Raw genomic sequence first — 20,110 nt, 5'->3', positions numbered from 1 at the left:
CACTCACTCACTCACTCACTCACTCACTCACTCCCTCACTCACTCATATACATTGTCTGCGATAACTTTGAGGTTAACTAGCGTGGTAAAAATAAACCACTCACAAGACATATTGGATTCTGCATTCTGTCTCCCCCTGCCACCAAACTGTCATCTCTGTTTCCATGCAGCCGATTTTGGAGTTGCTGCAGAGATCAGTGCTTCTGTGGCCAAGAGGAAGTCTTTTATAGGAACTCCCTACTGGTAAGATAACTGGGCTCAAACCACGACCTTCAACGTTATGACTCATTGAAAACGATATACTTCAGTGCTTATTTATGCTGACACTGATACGTTTTACAGTAGTCATACGTTTCCTTCTCTGGATATGTTCTTTCAGGGTGGCTATGAGACACTTTATAAGGTGGTCGTATGTCCTTTGACAAGTCCTATAATGCATTATAACCACATCATAATTCATAACCCCCAATCTCCCATTTCACCTGACTGGTGTTTATGTACCCATGCCAGGATGGCACCGGAGGTGGCAGCAGTGGAGAAAAAGGGCGGGTACAACCATCTGTGTGACATCTGGGCGGTGGGCATCACGGCCATCGAGCTGGCAGAGCTCCAGCCGCCCATGTTTGACCTCCACCCTATGAGGTGAGACCTGAGACAAAGGACAGAGTTACAGACACAAACTGAGACGGAGGCAGAGATCCAGGCACAGAAAGGCAGAGATCCAGACAGAGACACAGACAGAGACAGGCAGACTCCGTACCAGTCCCTCTAGACTCTAGCCTTTAACATAAACAATAAATAGTTTCCATCCCCTTTTCATTCACTCCTCTAAATCCACAATAATTCCACTGAAAATAAATGATGATGGATATGTATGTTTGTGCTGTGTTGCATTTCGCGGGCTATCCACATACCTCTGAATCCAATATGGTATCATAGCTTTGTAGGTGACGGCAACAACAAAAATCCCAAGCCTGGGAGCAGGTCTGTTTGTGCTTTTGGAAACCGCCCCTGGAGTGTTTGTCGTTATGGCAGACATGTCAGCGAAGGACAAAGGAGACGGCCAAGGCACACAATAAACAGATCTATGAAGAAGGCTAGGCTTTCCACCGTGTTAACGTTTCAAACTATTAAAACTATGTTCCAGAGCCTTGATGTTAATGTCGAAAAGCAGCTTCCAGCCACCCAGGCTCAAGGACAAGACCAAGTGGTGAGATGGACATGAGCACACCACATTCCCTGAACAATTCAGCCACCTCACCATGCATCACACTGTATGTGAAATACCTCTTCTCCGAAAGCATCCTCCTGACACGGGACTGTTCTTTGAATGCAGCATTGATATTCTCCATATTTCTCAATATGGTTATATGCATTTTTTTTTTTTGATGTCTCATCTCCCTCCCTCCCTCCTCTCTCTGCAGGTCTGCGGGGTTCCAGAGCTTTGTGAAGATGTCCCTCATTAAGAACCCCAGGAAGAGACCGTCGTCCGAGACTTTACTGCAGGTACACTTCGGTACACCGCTGAGAGCACGTTGCTTTCCCCTCTCTCTCTCTCTCTCTATAAACCAGCGGAGGAAACATTCATGAAAAGCCCCTGGATGGCGATCAACATTCACCGCCATTATAGACAGAGCCTCTGGACTAGAGCCTCTGACTGAGGTGCTAAAAGCATAGCGATCCTGTATTCATGTCTATAGCTAATAGGGACCCCTAACAGGGCCTCGGGAGCTGTGAGAGATCAAGGAAATTAATGATGAAGTTATTTATTGATGTAGAGCTTTTACATAAAATAAAAAAATAAAAAATCTGTTGTCGTATCCCCAGCATCCGTTTGTGACCCAGCTACTGACTCGTAACCTGATCATTGAGCTGCTGGACATGGCCAACAACCCGGACCTCCACTCCACACACGGCATGGATGATAACGACATGGAGGTGAGGATAGGTGACAACATGCATGGCCATCACCCAGAACTCTCAGGAACATTGCTTGTTCCTAGTGTGATTTATTATGTGTGTGTGTGTGTGTGTGCGTGTGTTTGTCTGCAGAATGTAGAAGCTGCTCCTGATAAGATCCAGTCTGCAGGGAAACACCTGCCCGTGGAGAGGACTCTGTCTGAAGAGCAGTGTGAGTCTTCAAATCCCTACACAATTATGACACTGAAGCATCATCATCAGCCCACGCATGACATCATCACTACAATTTGTGAAAAGGGTTATCGAAGTTCTATTTGCAAAACCATCAAAACCAACATCAATGAGGGTCTTATTCCCTGAACACTGTACATGGGCTTTGACTGTACATCCGTCCATGATAATTCATCTATAGTTAGAGAGGGGTGTGTGTGTGTGTGTGTGTGTGTGTGTGTGTGTGTGTGTGTGTGTGTGTGTGTGTGTGTGTGTGTGTGTGTGTGTGTGTGTGTGTGTGTGTGTGTGTGTGTGTGTGTGTGTGTGTGTGTGTGTGTGTGTGTGTCTGTCGGTGCGTGCGTGCGTGCATGCGTATATCCTTGTGTATCGCGCGTACTTGGAGAGTTGAGGTCAACATCACCCTCGCTGGCTTAATGTATGGAATTGGGGACGAGGTAGGAGAGCAGAGCAGCACGCAACACAAGACTCTTGGGGTCCTGACTCCTGTTACAAGACGCCCATTGAGACTTGAAGGGGGAGATGAAGTCACCAAGTCACACGGTCACCCAACACAGAGGGACTCATAGAGGTGGCACTGTCCGCACACGCACATGCCATGTCCCCTTTCTGCCATGACTCTGACGTGCCTGGCGTCCCACGTGTGAGGAGGAGGTGGGGGAGGCGAGGAGGTGGGGGAGGCGAGGAGGGATGACTGAGGAACTATTGTTATGTCTCCTATCAGTGGGATTACAGCATACACAGGGTGCGGTGATGGTGGACAATGCGGACGCTCTACAGCAGCCTGGGACAAAAAGCGTATATATAGACAAGCATGTCAACAAAGATGGTGGGAGTGGGGAGGGGTGTTGTGACTCGTCTCTTATGCAAATACAATAGGTTCTCGGACATGTTTGTGGAAAGGGGTGTGGTGAGTCATTGTGAATGGGCATCACAATAGGTTTTCTGGGGTGAGTTGCCTGAAGCCAATGGTAGTACTTTCAACACATGATTGAGGTTGTGGTGTGTGATATAGCCTGTGAGAGTGTGCCCCTGAGCAAGAAAGTAGTTTACCAATCGATTGGAATATATAGCAAGTGATAATAAATGATAGTAAAAATGAATCACATAAAATATGTTTTGTATCAGCAGTTAGTAATTATAAGTACATACTTTGTATTTAATTGTAACTTTTCCTCATGGTTAACTAAGCTGTGCTTGCCTTAGTTGACCAAATGAAGTTTGGGCCCCCGTTGAGGAAAGTCACAGAGCCTTATCCTGATATGGTGAGTGACATTTATTTCCTGTGTTTGACATGTAGGGGGTTAGAGGTCAATTCAACATAGAATGGCTATTTGGGGAAGTGTGTTTACGAGATGTATGAGTTCTTGTATGGCATAGTTTTAAGATGTTATTAAAAGGGATACTATGAATGTGTATGTTGTTGATGTTTTTTTGGTCATATTTCAGCAAAGCTCGTATGAAGACGATTGGGACCTCTCAGAAGATGAAACTGAATCACCGTAAGATGCTCCTCTTCCTCACCAATTTTCTCAAATCTAGTAGCATTACATCAAAGACATAGTATTTCAGAGCATTATCTCAAATCTACTATCGGTGTTTGTGTGGCCATGGATGTGACATCCCCACTAGAGAGGGAAAAACATTGAAAAAACTCCCGATGCATTATTAATAGACTCATATTTGCAGTAAAAGGAAAAGTTTGCTTCCTCATCGAGAGAGAACACTGGCTGCAACGCTCCTATTGTCACAGAACAGGCAGTGCTCTGTCACATCATGTACACAGAACAAGTGGCTCCATAGGGACATTAGCATGTTGTCTTCCTATTTCAGGAGCCTGTTAGAATGTGTGGAGGAAGCTCTGCAGCTGAGGTAGGCCTGCAGACCCCCCTCCCCCATTGTAAAAACACTATTCAACACTATTCTACCCTGTGGCAACTTTTATCAAGGAAGCAATGAAAGTTTGTTTATTTACATTTAAATGATTAGCTTTTCATGTTTGGTATGCATATTTTAATTTAAATTTAAAAAATAATTATTTAACCTTTATTTAACCAGGAAGGGCTCATTGAGATGAAAATCTCTTTTTCAAGAGCGCCCTGGCCAAGATAGACAGCACCAAGTCATTACAAAACAATTACAGACAGACAACATGAAAAACTACAAGTAATAACGAAGTTACGCAACCATAAATAAATAGGTTATTAGTAGGTTAAAATGTACTAGTCACAGACAAACGACTTGACATGCCGCCATCTTGGATTTGAAGTTGATCGAGTGTGATAGACAAGTTGTGTTTTTACAATTCATTGAACCTGCCCTGCTCCAAATCTTGTCCTATTAAGATCCAACACAATTGAGCCCATGTCAGTTTATTGACTGTGACAGCAAGTATCCCACATGGAAAGCAAATCTGATTTACCTTTGATTTACCACAGAGTGCTTCAGTAACAATATTACCATTGACTATTTCAGGAGCTTAACCATCAAAAGAGTGCCATCTACTGACGTAAGTGCCAATAACACAACCCCAAGAAAACAAAGAGTTCCTTCTGAAATAGTGTAATGCAATACATGAAGACAATCCTTTTGACCTTTCAGCTATTTCCTATTGCATTATATGATGGTGTTTTGTCTATTGTCTTTGGTTGTGTAGGGTGGTAAAGGTGGGAGGAAGAGTGGGTTGTTCAGCCCTTCCACAGCCTCCCTGCCTGCCATCGGCTCCTTCTGTCCCACCCTGGAGGACAAGGACCTCACCCTCCGCCCCAGCTCCACCCTGGGGCCCGACTCCACACCCAACAACTCCATGTCAGGTACTGAACTTCCACACACAGAGTAAATGTTTCCAGGTTATAGGTCAATCTGTCATGACAACTGATTTGGTTCTGGGTCCCGAGATTATATGTTGACGTGAATATTTGACGAGTGATCAGTGTTTTCTAATGCAATCGTAAGACGTTCAATTATACAGTATATCTTCTGTGTGTTGTAATCCGAATCATTGTAGCTTTTCTCATTCATGCTAAGATTGACAACATGTCTCAACATGACAAATGGGTTCTCCCATCTCTCCTCCTCTCGTGTGGTTCTCTAGTCTTGGCCAGGTGTTCTGCTACCCAGGACATCAGCAGACAGTGGTGCAGTGACCCCAGTGTTTCTGAGGGGAGCGCCGTGCAGGCGGAGAAGAAGACAGGGGGAGTGGCCTCTCCGAGCAGGGAAACCTCTCTCTCTCCAGAGTGGAGCACACTGAGGAGAAAGACCGAGGACTCTGTGAGTGTACAACACAGGAAAATGTTGGCCCACTACATATGAGTACATTAGTTTCATATCCATACTGTATGTGCTGATGCCGATAGTTGGCATGGTTGGGGTTAAATCCAATGTCAATTCTGACACTTTGGGATGAAGTGAAATTTCAACGCAATAGTTGCAAAGTGCCATTCAATCCAACCCTGGGACGTAGTGACAAAATGTGTGTGGTTTGTTAACCAAAAATGTGTGTGGTTTGTTAACCAGCAAGTGTGTGGATTGTTAACCAAAAAGTGTGTGGCTTGTTAACCTAATAGCCTGTTTCAAAACATCCAGTTTTATCTCATTTTAATAAACAACCCTTTTGTAACATTAATATAGGAGGAGAGAATTCAGAATAGTCAACCAAACAGCAGCCAGATCCCATGACATTGCTGTTTTTGCTCCATTCATTTAAACAACATTATCATTTGAACGACACAGTTACCCCTCTTTTTTGTTGTTGTTGTTGTGTGTAACCCTTTTAACTTCTAGAGAGCTGATTGTCATGGACTCCCTCCTACCCCTCAAGTCCATGTAAGTGCAGAGGTCGAGTCTAACAGCATGTGCCCTACGGTGCAGGGACATGACCAATGACACTGCTGCGCCGACAACTAACAACCCATGCTTACACACAGACCTAGCTAATGGCCGTCGGTCTAACGAACGCCTGGTGGAATGCTCACTGCAACATTGCTTCTGTGTAGATGGACAGTGGACACATTTCAGTATTCTAACCATGCCTATTTTACCGCAATGTCGGAATTGGTCAACACGATATTAAAACACACAGTATGTTGTTTTGGTGTAATAGATGGGTGCCTGTTTCTCCAAAGTGTTCAATGGTTGCCCTCTGAAGATCCACTGCGCTGTGACCTGGATCCTCCCGAAAACCAGAGGTAGGTTTGCAGAAAGGGTTGAAAAGGTTCAAATGAGGTTCTAACATACGACCTAGAATATGAACCAAGACATGGTCTTGTCTCTTCCTCAGATCAGTACCTCATTCTGGGTGCAGAGGAGGGTGTATATACTCTCAACCTCAACGAGCTCCACGAGGACACTCTGGAGAAGGTAGTGGCACAGACGTTTATGAATAGGGTAAAGGGTGAAGTCGTGTTGAATTCCTGACCATACCACTAATACCTCTCTCTTCCCCCACAGTTGCTCCCGCAGAGATGTGCCTGGCTGTATGTCATGAACAACGTTTTGATGTCCGTATCAGGTAGGACAATCGATCCCCATTTTTCGTTCGCCCAATCACACACCTATCCGATTGGTCATAGGATCCTACACCATCAACTACACTACTCCAAACCAGATCTGGGTTCAAATAGTATTTGAGTGTTTGCTTGAGCCTACTTTGACTGCCAGGTGGGTGGGGTTTGCACTCCATTGGTTCCATTGTACCAGGCGAGCTCGAAAAAGAACTGCTCAATTGGAACACTGGTTCTTACCATTCCTTCCCTCTCCACCCCCATCTTCAGGGAAGTCTTCCCAGCTGTACTCCCACAGTCTGATGTCTCTGTTTGAACAGAGAGGTCACAAGCAGCAGAAACAGAGTCACCTGTCCCTCAGTACCAACCGCCTCACTGAGAGGATCAACCCCAGGTAGAGTGAGTGAGTGAGTGAGTGAGTGAGTGAGTGAGTGAGTGAGTGAGTGAGGATGAATGTTATCGGGTTAAGTTTGCCTTCAATTTATGTGCATCTCCTAATTTCAAATGTTTTTCAAATGTTTGTCCATCAGCAGGAAATATGCTGTAACTGTGAAGATACCAGACACTAAAAGCTGTCGAAGATGCAGTGTGGGTAAGTGTAATTTGACGTTGCAATATGTTCAAGAAAGTTGATGAAATTGACTCAAAGTGTTTTCAGTTGCTCTTTCTCCCTCCCTCTCTCTCTGCCGCAGCAAGGAACCCATACACAGACAGCACGTTCCTGTGTGGGGCTGTACCATCAGGTCTGGTTCTACTCTTGTGGTATGACCCCATGCAGAAATTTATGCAGCTCAAGGTGTGTATTGACATAACTCCATATTGTGCTATTAAAATGATTACTTACAATTGATTTCAATGAACCGTGTCTGTTAGACCTGTAAAATGTATCCTCCTATGCTCTCTTCTTCCCTCTCCTTCTCTCAGCATATAGACATACGTCTACCAGATCCGCTCCCTATCTTTGAGCTACTGGTGTTAGTGACAGATGAGTTTCCACAGTTGTGTGTTGGTGTGAGAGACTGCACTGCAGAGAAAGGGAAACTGCCAACCAACCAGCAACTGAAGTTTGATATCGTAGAGTTGAACGGCACACCAAACTCTTCACCAGGTGGCACAGAGATGTCCGATGCCAGGATTTCAACCATATAACATTGTGTCGAGGAATTGTATAATTATCTTTCTTTCTCTCTATTTCTCTCTTTCTGTCTTGTGCGTGTGCAGAGAGTATGCCTGTCGGAGCCGGACCGGGAGCCGTGCAGGTGACACAGCTGGACAGAGACACGGTTCTCATTGCACTGGAGAGTGAGTCTATTGGAGCTCGATCGGAATATATTATCTCCCTGGAATATCATTATCACTACCTACCCTTTAATGTACAATACTAATGGTATTTTTTACAGAGACTGTGAAGATTGTCACCCTGCAAGGGCTTCCTTCCAAGGAGCTGGCTTTTGAACTGGTCTTTGACTTCCCCATTGAAACACTAAGTAAAAACGTCACTCAATCCCAATTATCATTCTTTACTGCATAGAATGTTCTCAATTCGTCACCAAATCATAGCTACAGGGGTGAGGTACTGTAGCTACACCTAACACACTACGTACTGTATGTGTGGGAGATTCCTTTGTGACATTACTGTTGTGTGGCTAGTTTGTTTACAGGACAGTGTTCTGGCTTTCTGGAAGCATGGTCTTAAAGGGAGGAGTCTTCACACAAATGAGGTGATTATAATGCCTTCTCTCCACCAAGCGCTTGTGCGCTCATTCAAACCAAAAATGCTTGATCTGCATTGTAAGTATTTTATCTCTCTGAAACATTGAAATACATTTACACTCATCTTAGGTCACGCAGGAGATTACAGACGAAAGCAGAGTATTCCGGGTCTTGGGGACGAACAGGTATGCTCCAAACTCTAGCTGGCCTGTTATCTTGAAAACCACATTATGTGTGATCCCATAAGGGGTCAAAAGGTTATTTTGAGAAAACCAATCACGCTGTCTTTTGTCATTTCTATAGGGATATTGTCCTTCAGAGTACCCCCACAGAGGACCCATCAGCAATGAGCAACCTCTATATCCTGACTGGCCATGAAAGCAGCTACTAAGATTAGACAGAGAAAAAGGACTTGAGGAAGGAAGGAAAGGAGAGAAAGCTATATTAAAGGAAGAAGTGAAGGAGCGTGTGTCCCAGAGATGGGCAGCTTTTATTGTGTGAAGAAAGGAGGCACTACAGGCCACTGGCTCTTCCCTGGCACCTAATAAACTCGAACGAGCCCCCTGGCACCTAATAAACTCGAACGAGCCCCCTCAGTGTAGACTTGTCTCAAACTGATGTAACCCCCTCTATCTGCATACTGGGAACAGACAGACCATATGAGACTCTCACACAATTAGCCACAGAGAGAAAACTGAGCTGTTGTGTGTTCAAGGAAGAATTTGTTGGAAAAGACTTGTTAGAGAGAGCCCCCCAGTCATGACCCCCTAACCCCTTGAATGCGCACACACTACTTTTAACCTGGTTCCAACCCCATTGTGTTTTCTTACTGGTATGCCATTGGAAATACACTAACTGATGACCGAAGTCTGCACTGTCTCCCGATACAACATTGTGAAGTGGAAACCAACTACATCGGTGAACGGAATATACCGCTATACCACCATGCTCTATTCACTACCTGTAATGGCATAGGTGGCACCGCTCCCAGATGTCAACATGAACAGTTTTCACCTCATACGCTTGAAAATATGTCACCTAAAATCAGAGTGCTTAATACAGTTTAAAAGTGCTCAGATTAAGACTGTTCCAGGATTGAAAGTGTTTTCAATAGAGATCTCTGTTGAGCATGCTTTTTAGGACAGGATTGGGCTTAATCTGCATCTTGGGAAACCAGCCCTAATGGAGTTGAATTGTATGATGAATTCCAATATTGTTTTGTTGTGTTTAGTCTCAAACCAGACATGTGTGTTTGCCACAAAGTAAGACTACGTTGTGTTTAATGATACTGGTTTGCTTTTGTTTGGTTGTGCATGGGAGGGACTGGGCCCAATGTAACACTCGTCTTCCCTGAAAGACACTTGAAGGAGAATACATGTTGCTATTTAATTGTTTCTTTTAATTAAAAAAAAAGTGAAAATATGGATTTGAGAGTTTTTATGTATACTTGTTGAACTTATGCCAAAACATTGAATTCCCAATGATAAAATAAAAATATTTTTTAAAAATGTGAGTCGACTGATGCAAAGATAAAAGATGAATGTGTTTCTCTAAAGACATTAGACAACATTACCTATGAAGTTTAGTCCAGTTTAGCAAGCCTCAAGAATGTGTGTGACAAGTGCCAAAATAGATTGGCATGCTAATTAGTATTAGTATAAATTTCATTATAGGACTCTTTGTACAATTAGTTGATAAAAATTGACATCCTTTTTATCCACTTGTAATAAGACGTTCCCATACAAGACTATTTACAACAGTATTATGAATTGGGTCAGTTTACGTAAAAACATGACATGATGCGTAACTTTATAATTGATGTAATATCTCGACTGAACAGACGGGGGCGCCATTGCATTTTTTTTGTATCCCTTTGATTGCGTCACACACTTCCTAAAAATAATCACGGCGCCATTTCAGAATTCATTCATTGGCATTTGCAGTTTGAGTCGTTATTCAGGTAAGGGGGACATGGTGGAAATTGACATCTCAATCCGTGTTGATTTGTATTCAACAAGTTGCTAGAGGGAGGACTAAGACACCCTATAATCACGATGTGTTTTGTTTGACCAGAATTAGTCATAGCTAGCACCATACCGTGCGAATGTTTCTTTTCAACAACAAATAATATAGATATATCATGAAACTAGTTCACGCAAACGAAGACCAAGCTAGCTGGCTAGGTTATCAACCTCATTTGGATTTCAGTTGAGGTTTTCGAGAGTGTCAGCCAGGTTGTTAACAGAACAGGTAGCTAGCTAAACTAGCTAAGTTTATTCCGACAACAAGCAACTAGCTGACGTTAACTGGCTAAAGTGAGGGAATTTCTAGTTTTTATAACCACGGTCAGACTTACGAAGTTAGCTGCAAGATAAAAATAAAAATGTATATATTTTATAAAATACGTTATCTTAATAGCCACGAAAGATTAAATGGAATGTTCTCAATACTAACGTTAACTTTCCTATTTGGCCTGGTCAGTTACTGTTAGCTGGAGAATTAGCTAGCGGTAGGTTACTAGATAGCATTAGCTAGATTGAGTTGCTAGCTACTGTACGTCAGATAGCTTGCAAACTTATTCTCTTTTGACATTTTATTAAAGTAGGCCTATAATCATAACATTAGTTGTGAAAGTTGTATTTCATGGCAAATTTTGGACGTGGTATTTTTCTTCATGCTTCACATAGTTGAAATGGACTTGGTAAACAAACAACTGCTTGTCTCCACTTCCAGGAATAACACGCCACAGATTTGAAGATGGTGAAAATATTCATAGGCAATCTTGACTCCGACACCACCGTGGACGAGCTACGCACTCTCTTCTCCCAGTATGGCAAGATCTCAGAGTGCGACATTGTCAAGAACTTTGGCTTTGTGCACATGAACGACAAAGCCGAAGCGGAGGAGGCAATCAAGAACCTTCACCACCATGAGCTCAACGGGGAGCAAATGAACGTGGAGATGAGCCGCGGCAGACCAAAGTCCACCACCAAGCTGCATGTCAGCAACATCCCAGAGGGTTGCACCAACGAGGAGCTGAAGACCAAGTTTGAGGAGTATGGCCCTGTGGTGGAGGCTGACATAGTGAAAGACTATGCATTTGTCCACATGGAGTCTGTGGATGATGCCATGGAGGCCATCAGTAGGCTGGACAACACAGCCTTCCAAGGTGAACCCGCAGATAGTCTGAGCTTTCTGTAGTTACGGAATACACTTCCCTTTAGATGGCATAAAGATCGTAAAGTGATGCCGAAAAGCATTTTGGTTTAATTCTCTGAGTTTAATGGATTCGTAATGGCACTAAAGTCGTGATTCTTTCGTGATTATTTTATCCGGTTTCAACGTAACAGTGCAGGTGAACTAATTGATGCTAATATATAAGTATTTGCAATGAGGAAATAACAGCCGTTAAGAAGCAGTGGTGTGCGTGTCAGAACCCAACCGTCTCATGCGTCTCTTCTCTCTCCTCAAAAGGCAAGCTGATGAGCGTGCATCTGTCCACCAGTCGCCTGCGCACGGTCCCGGGAATGGGAGCTCAAACTGGCTGCTATGTCTGCGGGAAACAGGGTCACTGGTCGAAAGATTGCCCAAATGGCGGTCAGAACGGCGGTAGCTATGGTGACAGTGGTGAACGCCCCAGAGGTGGCCTAATGATGGGCCGCGGCAGGGGTTTCCCACGGGGTCCCCCAGGTTTCACCAGGAGTGGCGAAAGATATCCGAGTGGCTACGGGATGCCCCCAAGAGCTGCGGCATCCTATTACATGGGCAGACTAGGGTATAGCAGATCGTCCAGTTATCTGGGGGGGCCGCCTCTTCCCCCTTTGAGCCGTAGGCCTAGCTATGGCTCTGCTCGGGAGTACAGCGCCGATGCCAGGGATCGGTACAGTGGCAGGCTACCGAGCTCTTATCCCGAGAGGGTATCGGCCTATGAGCGAGACCGTTACAGCATTCATGTTGACTATTATGAGAAGTACAGGGCACGGCCATACGGCTCAAGCTATTTTGAAGAGCGCCGTCTGGGCTATATCCCCCCTCCCCCCTCTTCCTCCCTCTCAAGGCTCTCCTCTAGTGTCGACCCGTACGAGCGTCGCCCGCTACCACCATCCTCGGCGACCGCCTCGTACTACTTGCGAGACCGCAGCCCGATCAGACGAGTGCCTGTCACCTCTGACAGCTATGGTTATGAGCGTTCACGGCTGTCCCCGGTGTCGTCCTCCAGAAGCTCCTCGTACGCCGTCCCACAGGCCAGGGACCCTTACACCGATCGGACACGCTATGCTTACTGAGCTACATACTGCCAAGGTGAGCCAACCAACCAGGAGTACTGGCCCATTGCTCTGTGACATTTGGAATGGTGCGTGCCATTGAATGTAAAAAGGTACATGATGATGATGACACAGTGGGGGCTGGGAACTGTAGACTCGTGTTCATCCTAATATTTCTTGAATGAAGAACAGAAACTATGCCCCCCCCACAGTGCTTTTAAACCGTAAAACACAATCCAATTCTCAAAGCGAATGCTCTGCTCTTTTCTAGGTGTGTATGACTCGCCAGACTTTTCCTTTGCTACCATTCCTCCTCCGAGCTGCATGGTTCCATCGAGCTGTGCCGCAAACAAACCTTTCGTGACTCGGAATGTGATGGCACGAGAATGATGCAGGCGGAAATCGGCATGTGCATCGTCCTGGCACCTGTGTGCCAGCCGTCGGCAGATGAATCTTCATCTTCAACTGACTAATCAATCCATATTCAAGTCAACATACTTCCTTTATTTACAGTTGTCACTTACAAGGACACTTAGCTATCTGGAACCACAGGTCTGGCACTGTGTGTGTGATGTTAATACTAGCTTAACTATACCGGCTTTCCACTCGCTTTGTTTGTCTTTTTAAAAAAAAATTTTTTAGAAATTATACATCTTTTTATTTTTAAGAATCTCCTCAAAGCAAATTGGCAACTGAATTTGGCGTATTGAGGTGACCATAGTTTAGAGAGTTTTGTCTTACTTGAGAAATATTTTTCATTCATTTAATTGTTTTCAGCTATTAGTGACAAATTCTCATTCATGCCATGTTTCGCTCAGTCATTCAACCACATTTCTGTTTTGAATTTTCCCCAGTAATACACGATTTAAGAATAAACCGGTATGAATATATGTGAAGTTCATGCACTGGCTTTGAGAACGTTCATGAACATCTGTTTTCTCAAGAGGACATTCCACTTCGTGTTGAGGAAATCCTCGTCATACTGCTTTTGCTTAGAGTTGCTGTCACGGTGACATTATCCGTATCCCAAAACAAACATTCCAATTTGTCTCAGTTGATATGCTTCATCAATAATATCTGCATTACAGTCTCCTAACCAAAAAGAAGCATTTAAGTTTGTACTAATTTGAACAGTGTGCATAGCACGTATAGATTCATGCACCGCCAAAAGTAATCTTATTGCGTAATTCGGGAAGGCCCAATCTGATATACACCAATTCAAGAGGATATAGCAATATATTAAATATTGTTTTCTAACAGTCTATGTTTTAGTATGAACATGTACATGTTCAATACAGCAAATAACTCAGGGCTATGACATAATCATTAAGGTAAGGGGCATTGGTCTTAATCACTTTCTATGGGTGCCTTTTACAGCGAAGCTATTTTGGGAATTGTTGTAGTTTGTATTTTTCCTAAGTCCAAGCGTGTACGTTTTTCGCATTTTATTTTTTAATAAACCATAAAGTATTTTTTGTGCCAATTTTCTTTATGTATGCTCTCTTCAGCCTTTATCCACATCGACACTAAATTGAAATGAATGCTTTTCTGATAATACCTACTAAAGCCTGGTACTACTAAATCAAGTACAGTCGGAAAGAAATGCACGTAATGCTGCTTTCGTCCAATCAACCGGTCTGATTTCGACGCCCTCCAATCTGGTTTTGCCTTTTGAGGGGATGGGCAGAGATTGTGTTGTGGCTAGCAGGCGCGGCGCCATTTCATCTCGGAGACCAGTGGCATCCCACAGTGAAAGGTAAGAAAGTAGAAAATGTGATTTATGGCGTTTTTTTTTATTTTTATGTAAATTTTGACGTTGCATATTTCCTTATGTGAACAGCAAATAACTGACATACAGCTATGAACGCGTTTCGGATCTATTGTTAGGATAGCATGCTCGTTATGCATGCATATGCGGACACTTGCTAAGAGTTGCCACAAGAGGCAATTCGGTGTCGCTAGCTGTCTTGCACGTTACAAATGATTACACGTGCAAATGTATGCTTTAACTATGCTGAGATGGCGATGTATTTTAAACGTTCGCTTACGTGCCTGAATCATTGGGCTGAATTAATGACCAATGGACAGCTTGTCTAGTTCCAAACCTGCTAGCTACTTCTGACACTGGTGGCAGAGAGTAACCAGCATTATGATTGGTAAATTGGTCCTGTTAATGATCCGATGCATCCTCTTGCACAGCGGATTATTGATAGAGCGAATTTATCAAATAGTCAAATAATCAATGTACTATTAGGTTCATAAGACTTCCTGTGCCAAGTTGTTTCATCAGTTTAATTTCCTCTTCCACTGTTTATATACTGAAGCAGGAGCATCATCATGGTGAAAATCTTCATTGGGAATTTGTCTCCAGACACCACGGCGGAGGAGCTGCGCTCCCTCTTCTCCCAGTATGGCAAGATCTCAGAGTGCGACATCGTCAAGAACTTTGGCTTTGTGCACATGGATGACAAAGCCAAGGCAGAAGATGCCATCAAGAATCTCCACCACTACGAGCTCAACGGGCAGGCCATGAATGTGGAGATGAGCCGCGGCAGACCCAAAGCCTCTACCAAGCTCCACGTGGGTAATATCAACAGCAGCTGTACCAACCAAGAACTACGGGCCAAGTTTGAGGAGTATGGCCCAGTGGTGGAGTGTGACATAGTGAAGGACTACGCCTTTGTCCACTTGGAGCGTGTGGAGGATGCCATGGAGGCTGTCAGTGGGCTGGACAACACAGCCTTCCAAGGTGAACTCACACAGGCAGGGCTTGGTTGGTCAGTGCCCGGTGTGGTGTAGGTCCACCCTGATAATTAGAATGAGTTCTATTCACTAAGAAAAGGTCTTAACAAAACTGATAGGTAAGTCATGGATAAAGGTAAGTAGTGAAAGTAAGGGGCAGTCAACCGCTATCCAAATCCACATGTTGTACTAATTTTTGTATCTTTAAAATTCATCCCAGAATATGGACTTGTGTGTCAGTTGTGGATATATTTCCGTATACCTGGGTCAGTGTTGCTTGGATAGAACAATCGTCAGTGTTTACGTTCAGAGGTGTTTTAAAATGTAGGCTATTAGGATAGTGTTTTAGTACGTGCCCGCCTCCTTTCTGATTCCGTAGCTCATATGCATAGATATAGATGGAACAGTTTATTGTATCGTCGTAAACTCTTGCGTCTTTTTTTTTTTTTCAAGGCAAACTGCTGAGCGTGAAGCTTTCGACTAGCCGCCTGCGTACTACGCCTGGCATGGGAGAGAGGACTGGTTGTTATCGGTGCGGGCAGGAAGGCCACTGGTCCAAAGAATGTCCGCTCGACACGTTGGGCAACTACAGAGAGGGTGCCGAGCCACGCTCTGACGGATTCGATGGCGGTGCCCCCAGGTTCGGCGGGGGGAGTCGCAGCGGTCGCGTTTATCAACGGGGCTTCAGTGGCGGCGATCCAGGTTACAGTGGCAGCTACGCTTCCGTGCACGACTTTGGCAACAGAGGGTCTGTTTACGGCAGCGGCAGTGTACCCGGGTATGGCAGGGGCGCGGGCTACGAGAGCGCAATGAGTTACAGTGTCCCGCAGGGTTATGGAATGAGCGCTGCCGAACAATGCATGGCCCGGACATACGCTAGCGAGGCAGCGTACGGCTGCACCAGCTCGAGCTATGGTGTGATCCCAGCCAACCCAGTGCGCCGGTCATCTTACGAGGACCGGGATCCTTATGGTGTTGTGGACTTCTACGAGAAGTACCGGGCTCGCTCGTATGGAGCCAGTTATTTCGAAGAGCGCCGTTCTGTCCCTTTGCCAGCCCCACCTCCCCCCTCCTCCTCAGCCATAATGAGGGAGCGCCTGCCGCCCTCTAGCCTCGACCTATACGAGCGCTGTCCCCTCCCTCCTCTACCAGCCTCCATCTCCTCATACTACTCCCGCGACCGGAGCCCAATCCGGCGAATCCCTGCTGATGCTGAGGGCTACACGTACGAGCGCGCGCGCCTCTCCCCGGTGTCCTCCCTCCCCAGAAGCTTGGCTTATGACATCCCGCGGGACCCCTACGCCGAGCGGGCGCGCTATGCTTACTAACCTTTTTCCCACTTGTCCAGGTGAGACCTGACTAGCTTTCACAGGTTAGCGTGATTTTAAGTTCCCTGGGAACTACACTGAACAAAAATATAAACGCACCATATAAAGTGTTGCTCCCATGTTTAATGAGCTGAAATAAAAGATCCCCAGAAATGTTCAATACCCTGAAAAAGCTTATTTCTCAAATTTTGTGCGCAAGTTTGTTTACATCCCTGTTAGTGAGTATTTCGCCTTTGCCAAGATAATCCATCCACCAGACCGGTGTGGCATATCATGAAGCTGATTAAACGGCATGATCATAACACAGGTGCTGCTTGTGTTGGGGACAATAAAAGGCCACTTCGAAAATGTGAAGTTTAGTCACACAGCACAATGCCACAGATGTCTCAAGTTTTGAGAGATCGTGCAATTGGCATGCTGACTGCAGGAATGTCCGCCAGAGAATTTGAATGTCATTTCTCTACTGTAAGCCGCCTCCAATGTCACTTTAGAGAATTTGGCAGTACGTCCAAACGGTCTCACAACTGCAGACCACCTGTAACCACGCCAGCCCAGGACCTCCACATCCGGCTTCTTCACCTGCGGGATCGTCTGAGACCAGCCACCCGGACATCTGATGAAACTGGGTTTGCACGACTGAAGAATTTCTGCCCAAACAGTCAGAAACTGTCTCAGGGAAGCTCATCTGCGTGCTCGTCTTCCTCACCAGGGTTTTGACCTGACTGCAGTTTGGAGTTGTAACCGACTTCAGTTGGCAATTTATCACCTTTGATGGCCACTGGCAAAAGGTGTGTTCTTTACGGATGAATCAGTTTCAACTACTGGGCAGATGTATGGCATCGTGTGGGCAAGTGGTTTGCTGATGTCAACATTGTGAACAGAGTGCTCAGTTCTTCCATGGCCTGCGTACTCACCAGACATGTCACCCATTGAGTGTGTTTGGCATGCTCTGGATCAACGTGTACAACAGTGTTCCAGGTCCGGCCAATGTACAGCAACTTTGAACAGCCATTGAAGAGGAGTGGGACAATATTCCACGGGCCATAATCAGCAGCCTGATCAACTCTCTATGTGAATGAGATGTGTTGTGCTGCATGAGGCAAATGGTGGTCACACCAGGTACTGACTGCTTTTCTGACTGAAGCCCCTACCATTTCTTTAAGTTATCTGTGTTACCAACAGATGCATATCTGTATTCCCAGTCATGTGCAATCTGTAGATTAGGGTCCGATGAATTTCAGTTGACTGATTTCCTTATATGAACTGTAACTCAGTAACATCTTTAAAATGGTTGTGTTTTATATTTTCGTTCGGTGTAGTGTTAATATAAACACTGGGTGTTTGATAGTTTCTCTAGGTAATGTCTTAGATCTGTCAGGTTTTCTGTCTTGTCATAGGTTGATAATGCCGACGCTGTCAAGCCTGTTGATCGAATAGGAGAGAATGCATGCCGTGGAACTTGACTGCATCTTGTGGATGACCGTGTTACTATTTGGTATGCTCTCTTTTCAGGTGTCGCAACAGTGTCGTGCTCGGTTGGCCATCTTAGTTCCGTCTTGCTATGCGTTTCGACGTGGTCGTGGGATGGGGAATGTGCGGACCTTTATCTTCACTGTTCGATATCTGTCTTGTGTGTTAACTGATAGCTTAGTGATGTTTTGTATTTCCCCGCTGAAAACAGAATGTAAATATAGATTTCAGGTATTATTAGATTTTAGGTATTTAACAAAAAGCAACTATGTGCACGTTTTATTTTTTAATGTGAGTCCTTCAGTTGGAGGTGTTGTAGCAGTAGTTGAATCAGTCATTGCACTTAACTCTAGTTAGCAGTTTTATGCATTAGTGCGATGAATGCAATCAGTTGCTCATCACATTCGCCTTCCTTTTTAAAATGCATATAAAACCATTAAAACAATCGATACAGGTGTTGTGAATGAATGTGTAAATAATATATATTTTATTTTACTCCACATCTAAGGCAGGGGAGGCATATTACGCATTAGGGGCTGATATTTTTCAATACCTTTTGAAAGTGAAATTGCACTCACAAGAGAATCCCTGCTGCTTCAAATCTAATTTTCCAATTAACATATGACTGTATTGCTCATGTGTTTGAATGAAATAATACACTTTGTATACATCCTGAACATTTTAGAACATTTCTAAACTGTTGTATAGTCCCATTCCATCTTGAAAAGAAATGTGTTTAAGAGTGCATTTGGCACTATTTGCCCTGAATGATATGAGAAATATTTATGTCCATTTTGTTTCTCAATAAAATCACTCTGAAAAGGTGTACTATTTGTCATTTGATTCGTGATTTCGTCCCATGTCTTGTTCACTTTACCCCCCCGCCCCCCGTGAACTCTTTTGGAATGTAACTCTTTTGGAATGTAGCAAAGGTCGAGTCATGCGTCCTCCAAAACAAACCGAGCTTCTTAACACCCGCCCGCTTAACCCGGAAGCCAGCTGGACCAATGCGTAGGAGGAAACACCATTCAACTGACAACCGAGGTTACCATGCAGGCGCCTGGCCCGCCACAAGGATTTGCTAGAGTGCGATGAGCCAAGTAAAGCCCCCCTGGCCAAACCCTCTCCTAACTGGATGACGCTGGGCCAATTTGTGCACCTCCCTGTGGGACTCCCGATCACGCCTGGTTGTGATACAGCCAAGGATCAAACCAGGTCTGTAGTGACTCCTCTAGCACTTAGATGCAGAGCCTTTGACCACTGCGCCACTCAGGAGACCCTCAGCTTTTCATTTTTTATTAATTTGTAAAGATTTCTAAAAACAAAATTCCAATTTGACATGGGGAATTGTGTGTAAGCCAGTGACAAAAAAAACTCAAATTAATAAATGTTAAATTCAGGCTGTAACACAACAAAATTGTGGAAAAGTCAAGGGGTGTCGATATTTCTGAAGGCACTGTATTTTAAGCCCATAACCATGTGTGTGAGGTGTATAATTTGTTTCAAAGTAGAATTGTTTAAGACTACCAAGAAACACTCTGTGTGACCCTGATTTAACCTACTGCAGCAAAATGAACTGTCCAAGTTTAGCTGGAATTTAGCCCATAAGGATTTGACAAATGCGATTGGTTGGTGATATGACATTGGCACACGTCTCTTGCGCTGCGCATCATAGCAGATCACAACAACAATAGGAGAAATGTTTAACATCACCAGCACCATATCCATATAATATCTTGCCATAAGCGCAAAGTGACTGCAAAAGATACAGGTTGGAATGTCACTTTTCATCAAATGAATTGGAAGTCTGACTGAAATATGGGACAAATTTACCTTTTTTTCACAATTAGTGCATTTGAATTCTGTTGATAAAATGCGGAACATGATTGGTTGGTTGCAGGGCGCAGGAAAAAGGGCCTATATTCGGGACTGTCCCACACAA

At 44.4% G+C, this 20,110-nt stretch overlaps 3 protein-coding genes across 7 annotated transcripts in view; all 3 read left to right on the top strand.

Annotated features, from left to right (window-relative positions):
- Positions 1-9,787, top strand: part of LOC115138174 (mitogen-activated protein kinase kinase kinase kinase 2-like) — an 18,183-nt gene extending 8,396 nt beyond the window's left edge. Inside the window, exons 8-32 of one of the 4 annotated variants that reach the window (XM_029674719.2) lie at positions 171-243; positions 511-642; positions 1,148-1,210; positions 1,425-1,506; positions 1,828-1,938; positions 2,053-2,131; positions 3,355-3,413; positions 3,598-3,650; positions 3,982-4,020; positions 4,624-4,657; positions 4,805-4,961; positions 5,243-5,418; positions 5,932-5,973; positions 6,251-6,335; positions 6,428-6,507; positions 6,598-6,658; positions 6,921-7,044; positions 7,184-7,242; positions 7,343-7,446; positions 7,575-7,758; positions 7,872-7,952; positions 8,051-8,137; positions 8,301-8,371; positions 8,493-8,548; positions 8,667-9,787. In XM_029674719.2, coding sequence (XP_029530579.1) covers positions 171-243; positions 511-642; positions 1,148-1,210; positions 1,425-1,506; positions 1,828-1,938; positions 2,053-2,131; positions 3,355-3,413; positions 3,598-3,650; positions 3,982-4,020; positions 4,624-4,657; positions 4,805-4,961; positions 5,243-5,418; positions 5,932-5,973; positions 6,251-6,335; positions 6,428-6,507; positions 6,598-6,658; positions 6,921-7,044; positions 7,184-7,242; positions 7,343-7,446; positions 7,575-7,758; positions 7,872-7,952; positions 8,051-8,137; positions 8,301-8,371; positions 8,493-8,548; positions 8,667-8,754 — 2,180 coding nt within the window. In that variant the 3' untranslated portion in view covers positions 8,755-9,787. Of the gene's footprint in view, positions 1-170; positions 244-510; positions 643-1,147; positions 1,211-1,424; positions 1,507-1,827; positions 1,939-2,052; positions 2,132-3,354; positions 3,414-3,597; positions 3,651-3,981; positions 4,021-4,623; positions 4,658-4,804; positions 4,962-5,242; positions 5,419-5,931; positions 5,974-6,250; positions 6,336-6,427; positions 6,508-6,597; positions 6,659-6,920; positions 7,045-7,180; positions 7,243-7,342; positions 7,447-7,574; positions 7,759-7,871; positions 7,953-8,050; positions 8,138-8,300; positions 8,372-8,492; positions 8,549-8,666 lie in introns of all 4 variants that reach the window. The other 3 variants (XM_029674718.2, XM_029674720.2, XM_029674721.2) reach the window with 3 other exon arrangements.
- Positions 9,788-10,231: 444 nt separating this feature from the next.
- LOC115138173 (RNA-binding protein 4.1-like) lies at positions 10,232-12,989 on the top strand. The gene is made up of 4 exons (XM_029674715.2): positions 10,232-10,323; positions 11,097-11,532; positions 11,838-12,665; positions 12,900-12,989. The coding sequence occupies exons 2-3, from the start codon at positions 11,121-11,123 to the stop codon at positions 12,647-12,649; spliced, it is 1,224 nt and encodes a 407-aa protein (XP_029530575.1). The 5' UTR covers positions 10,232-10,323; positions 11,097-11,120; the 3' UTR covers positions 12,650-12,665; positions 12,900-12,989.
- Positions 12,990-13,014: 25 nt separating this feature from the next.
- Positions 13,015-18,303, top strand: LOC135559457 (RNA-binding protein 4.1-like). 2 transcript variants are annotated; one of them, XM_029674713.2, is made up of 4 exons: positions 13,015-14,384; positions 14,953-15,377; positions 15,824-16,718; positions 18,211-18,297. In XM_029674713.2, the coding sequence occupies exons 1-3, from the start codon at positions 14,308-14,310 to the stop codon at positions 16,696-16,698; spliced, it is 1,377 nt and encodes a 458-aa protein (XP_029530573.1). In that variant the 5' UTR covers positions 13,015-14,307; the 3' UTR covers positions 16,699-16,718; positions 18,211-18,297. The 2 variants fall into 2 exon arrangements, with proteins under 2 accessions (XP_029530573.1, XP_029530572.1); XM_029674712.2 differs by having other exon boundaries at positions 15,824-18,303.
- The last annotated feature ends 1,807 nt before the right edge of the window (positions 18,304-20,110 follow it).

Source organism: Oncorhynchus nerka, linkage group LG12, assembly GCF_034236695.1.
Source record: "Oncorhynchus nerka isolate Pitt River linkage group LG12, Oner_Uvic_2.0, whole genome shotgun sequence".
NCBI classification, from domain to species: Eukaryota; Metazoa; Chordata; class Actinopteri; order Salmoniformes; family Salmonidae; genus Oncorhynchus; species Oncorhynchus nerka.
The sequence above is the reverse complement of the archived record's forward strand: the minus strand, read 5'-3'. Positions and strand labels throughout refer to the sequence as shown.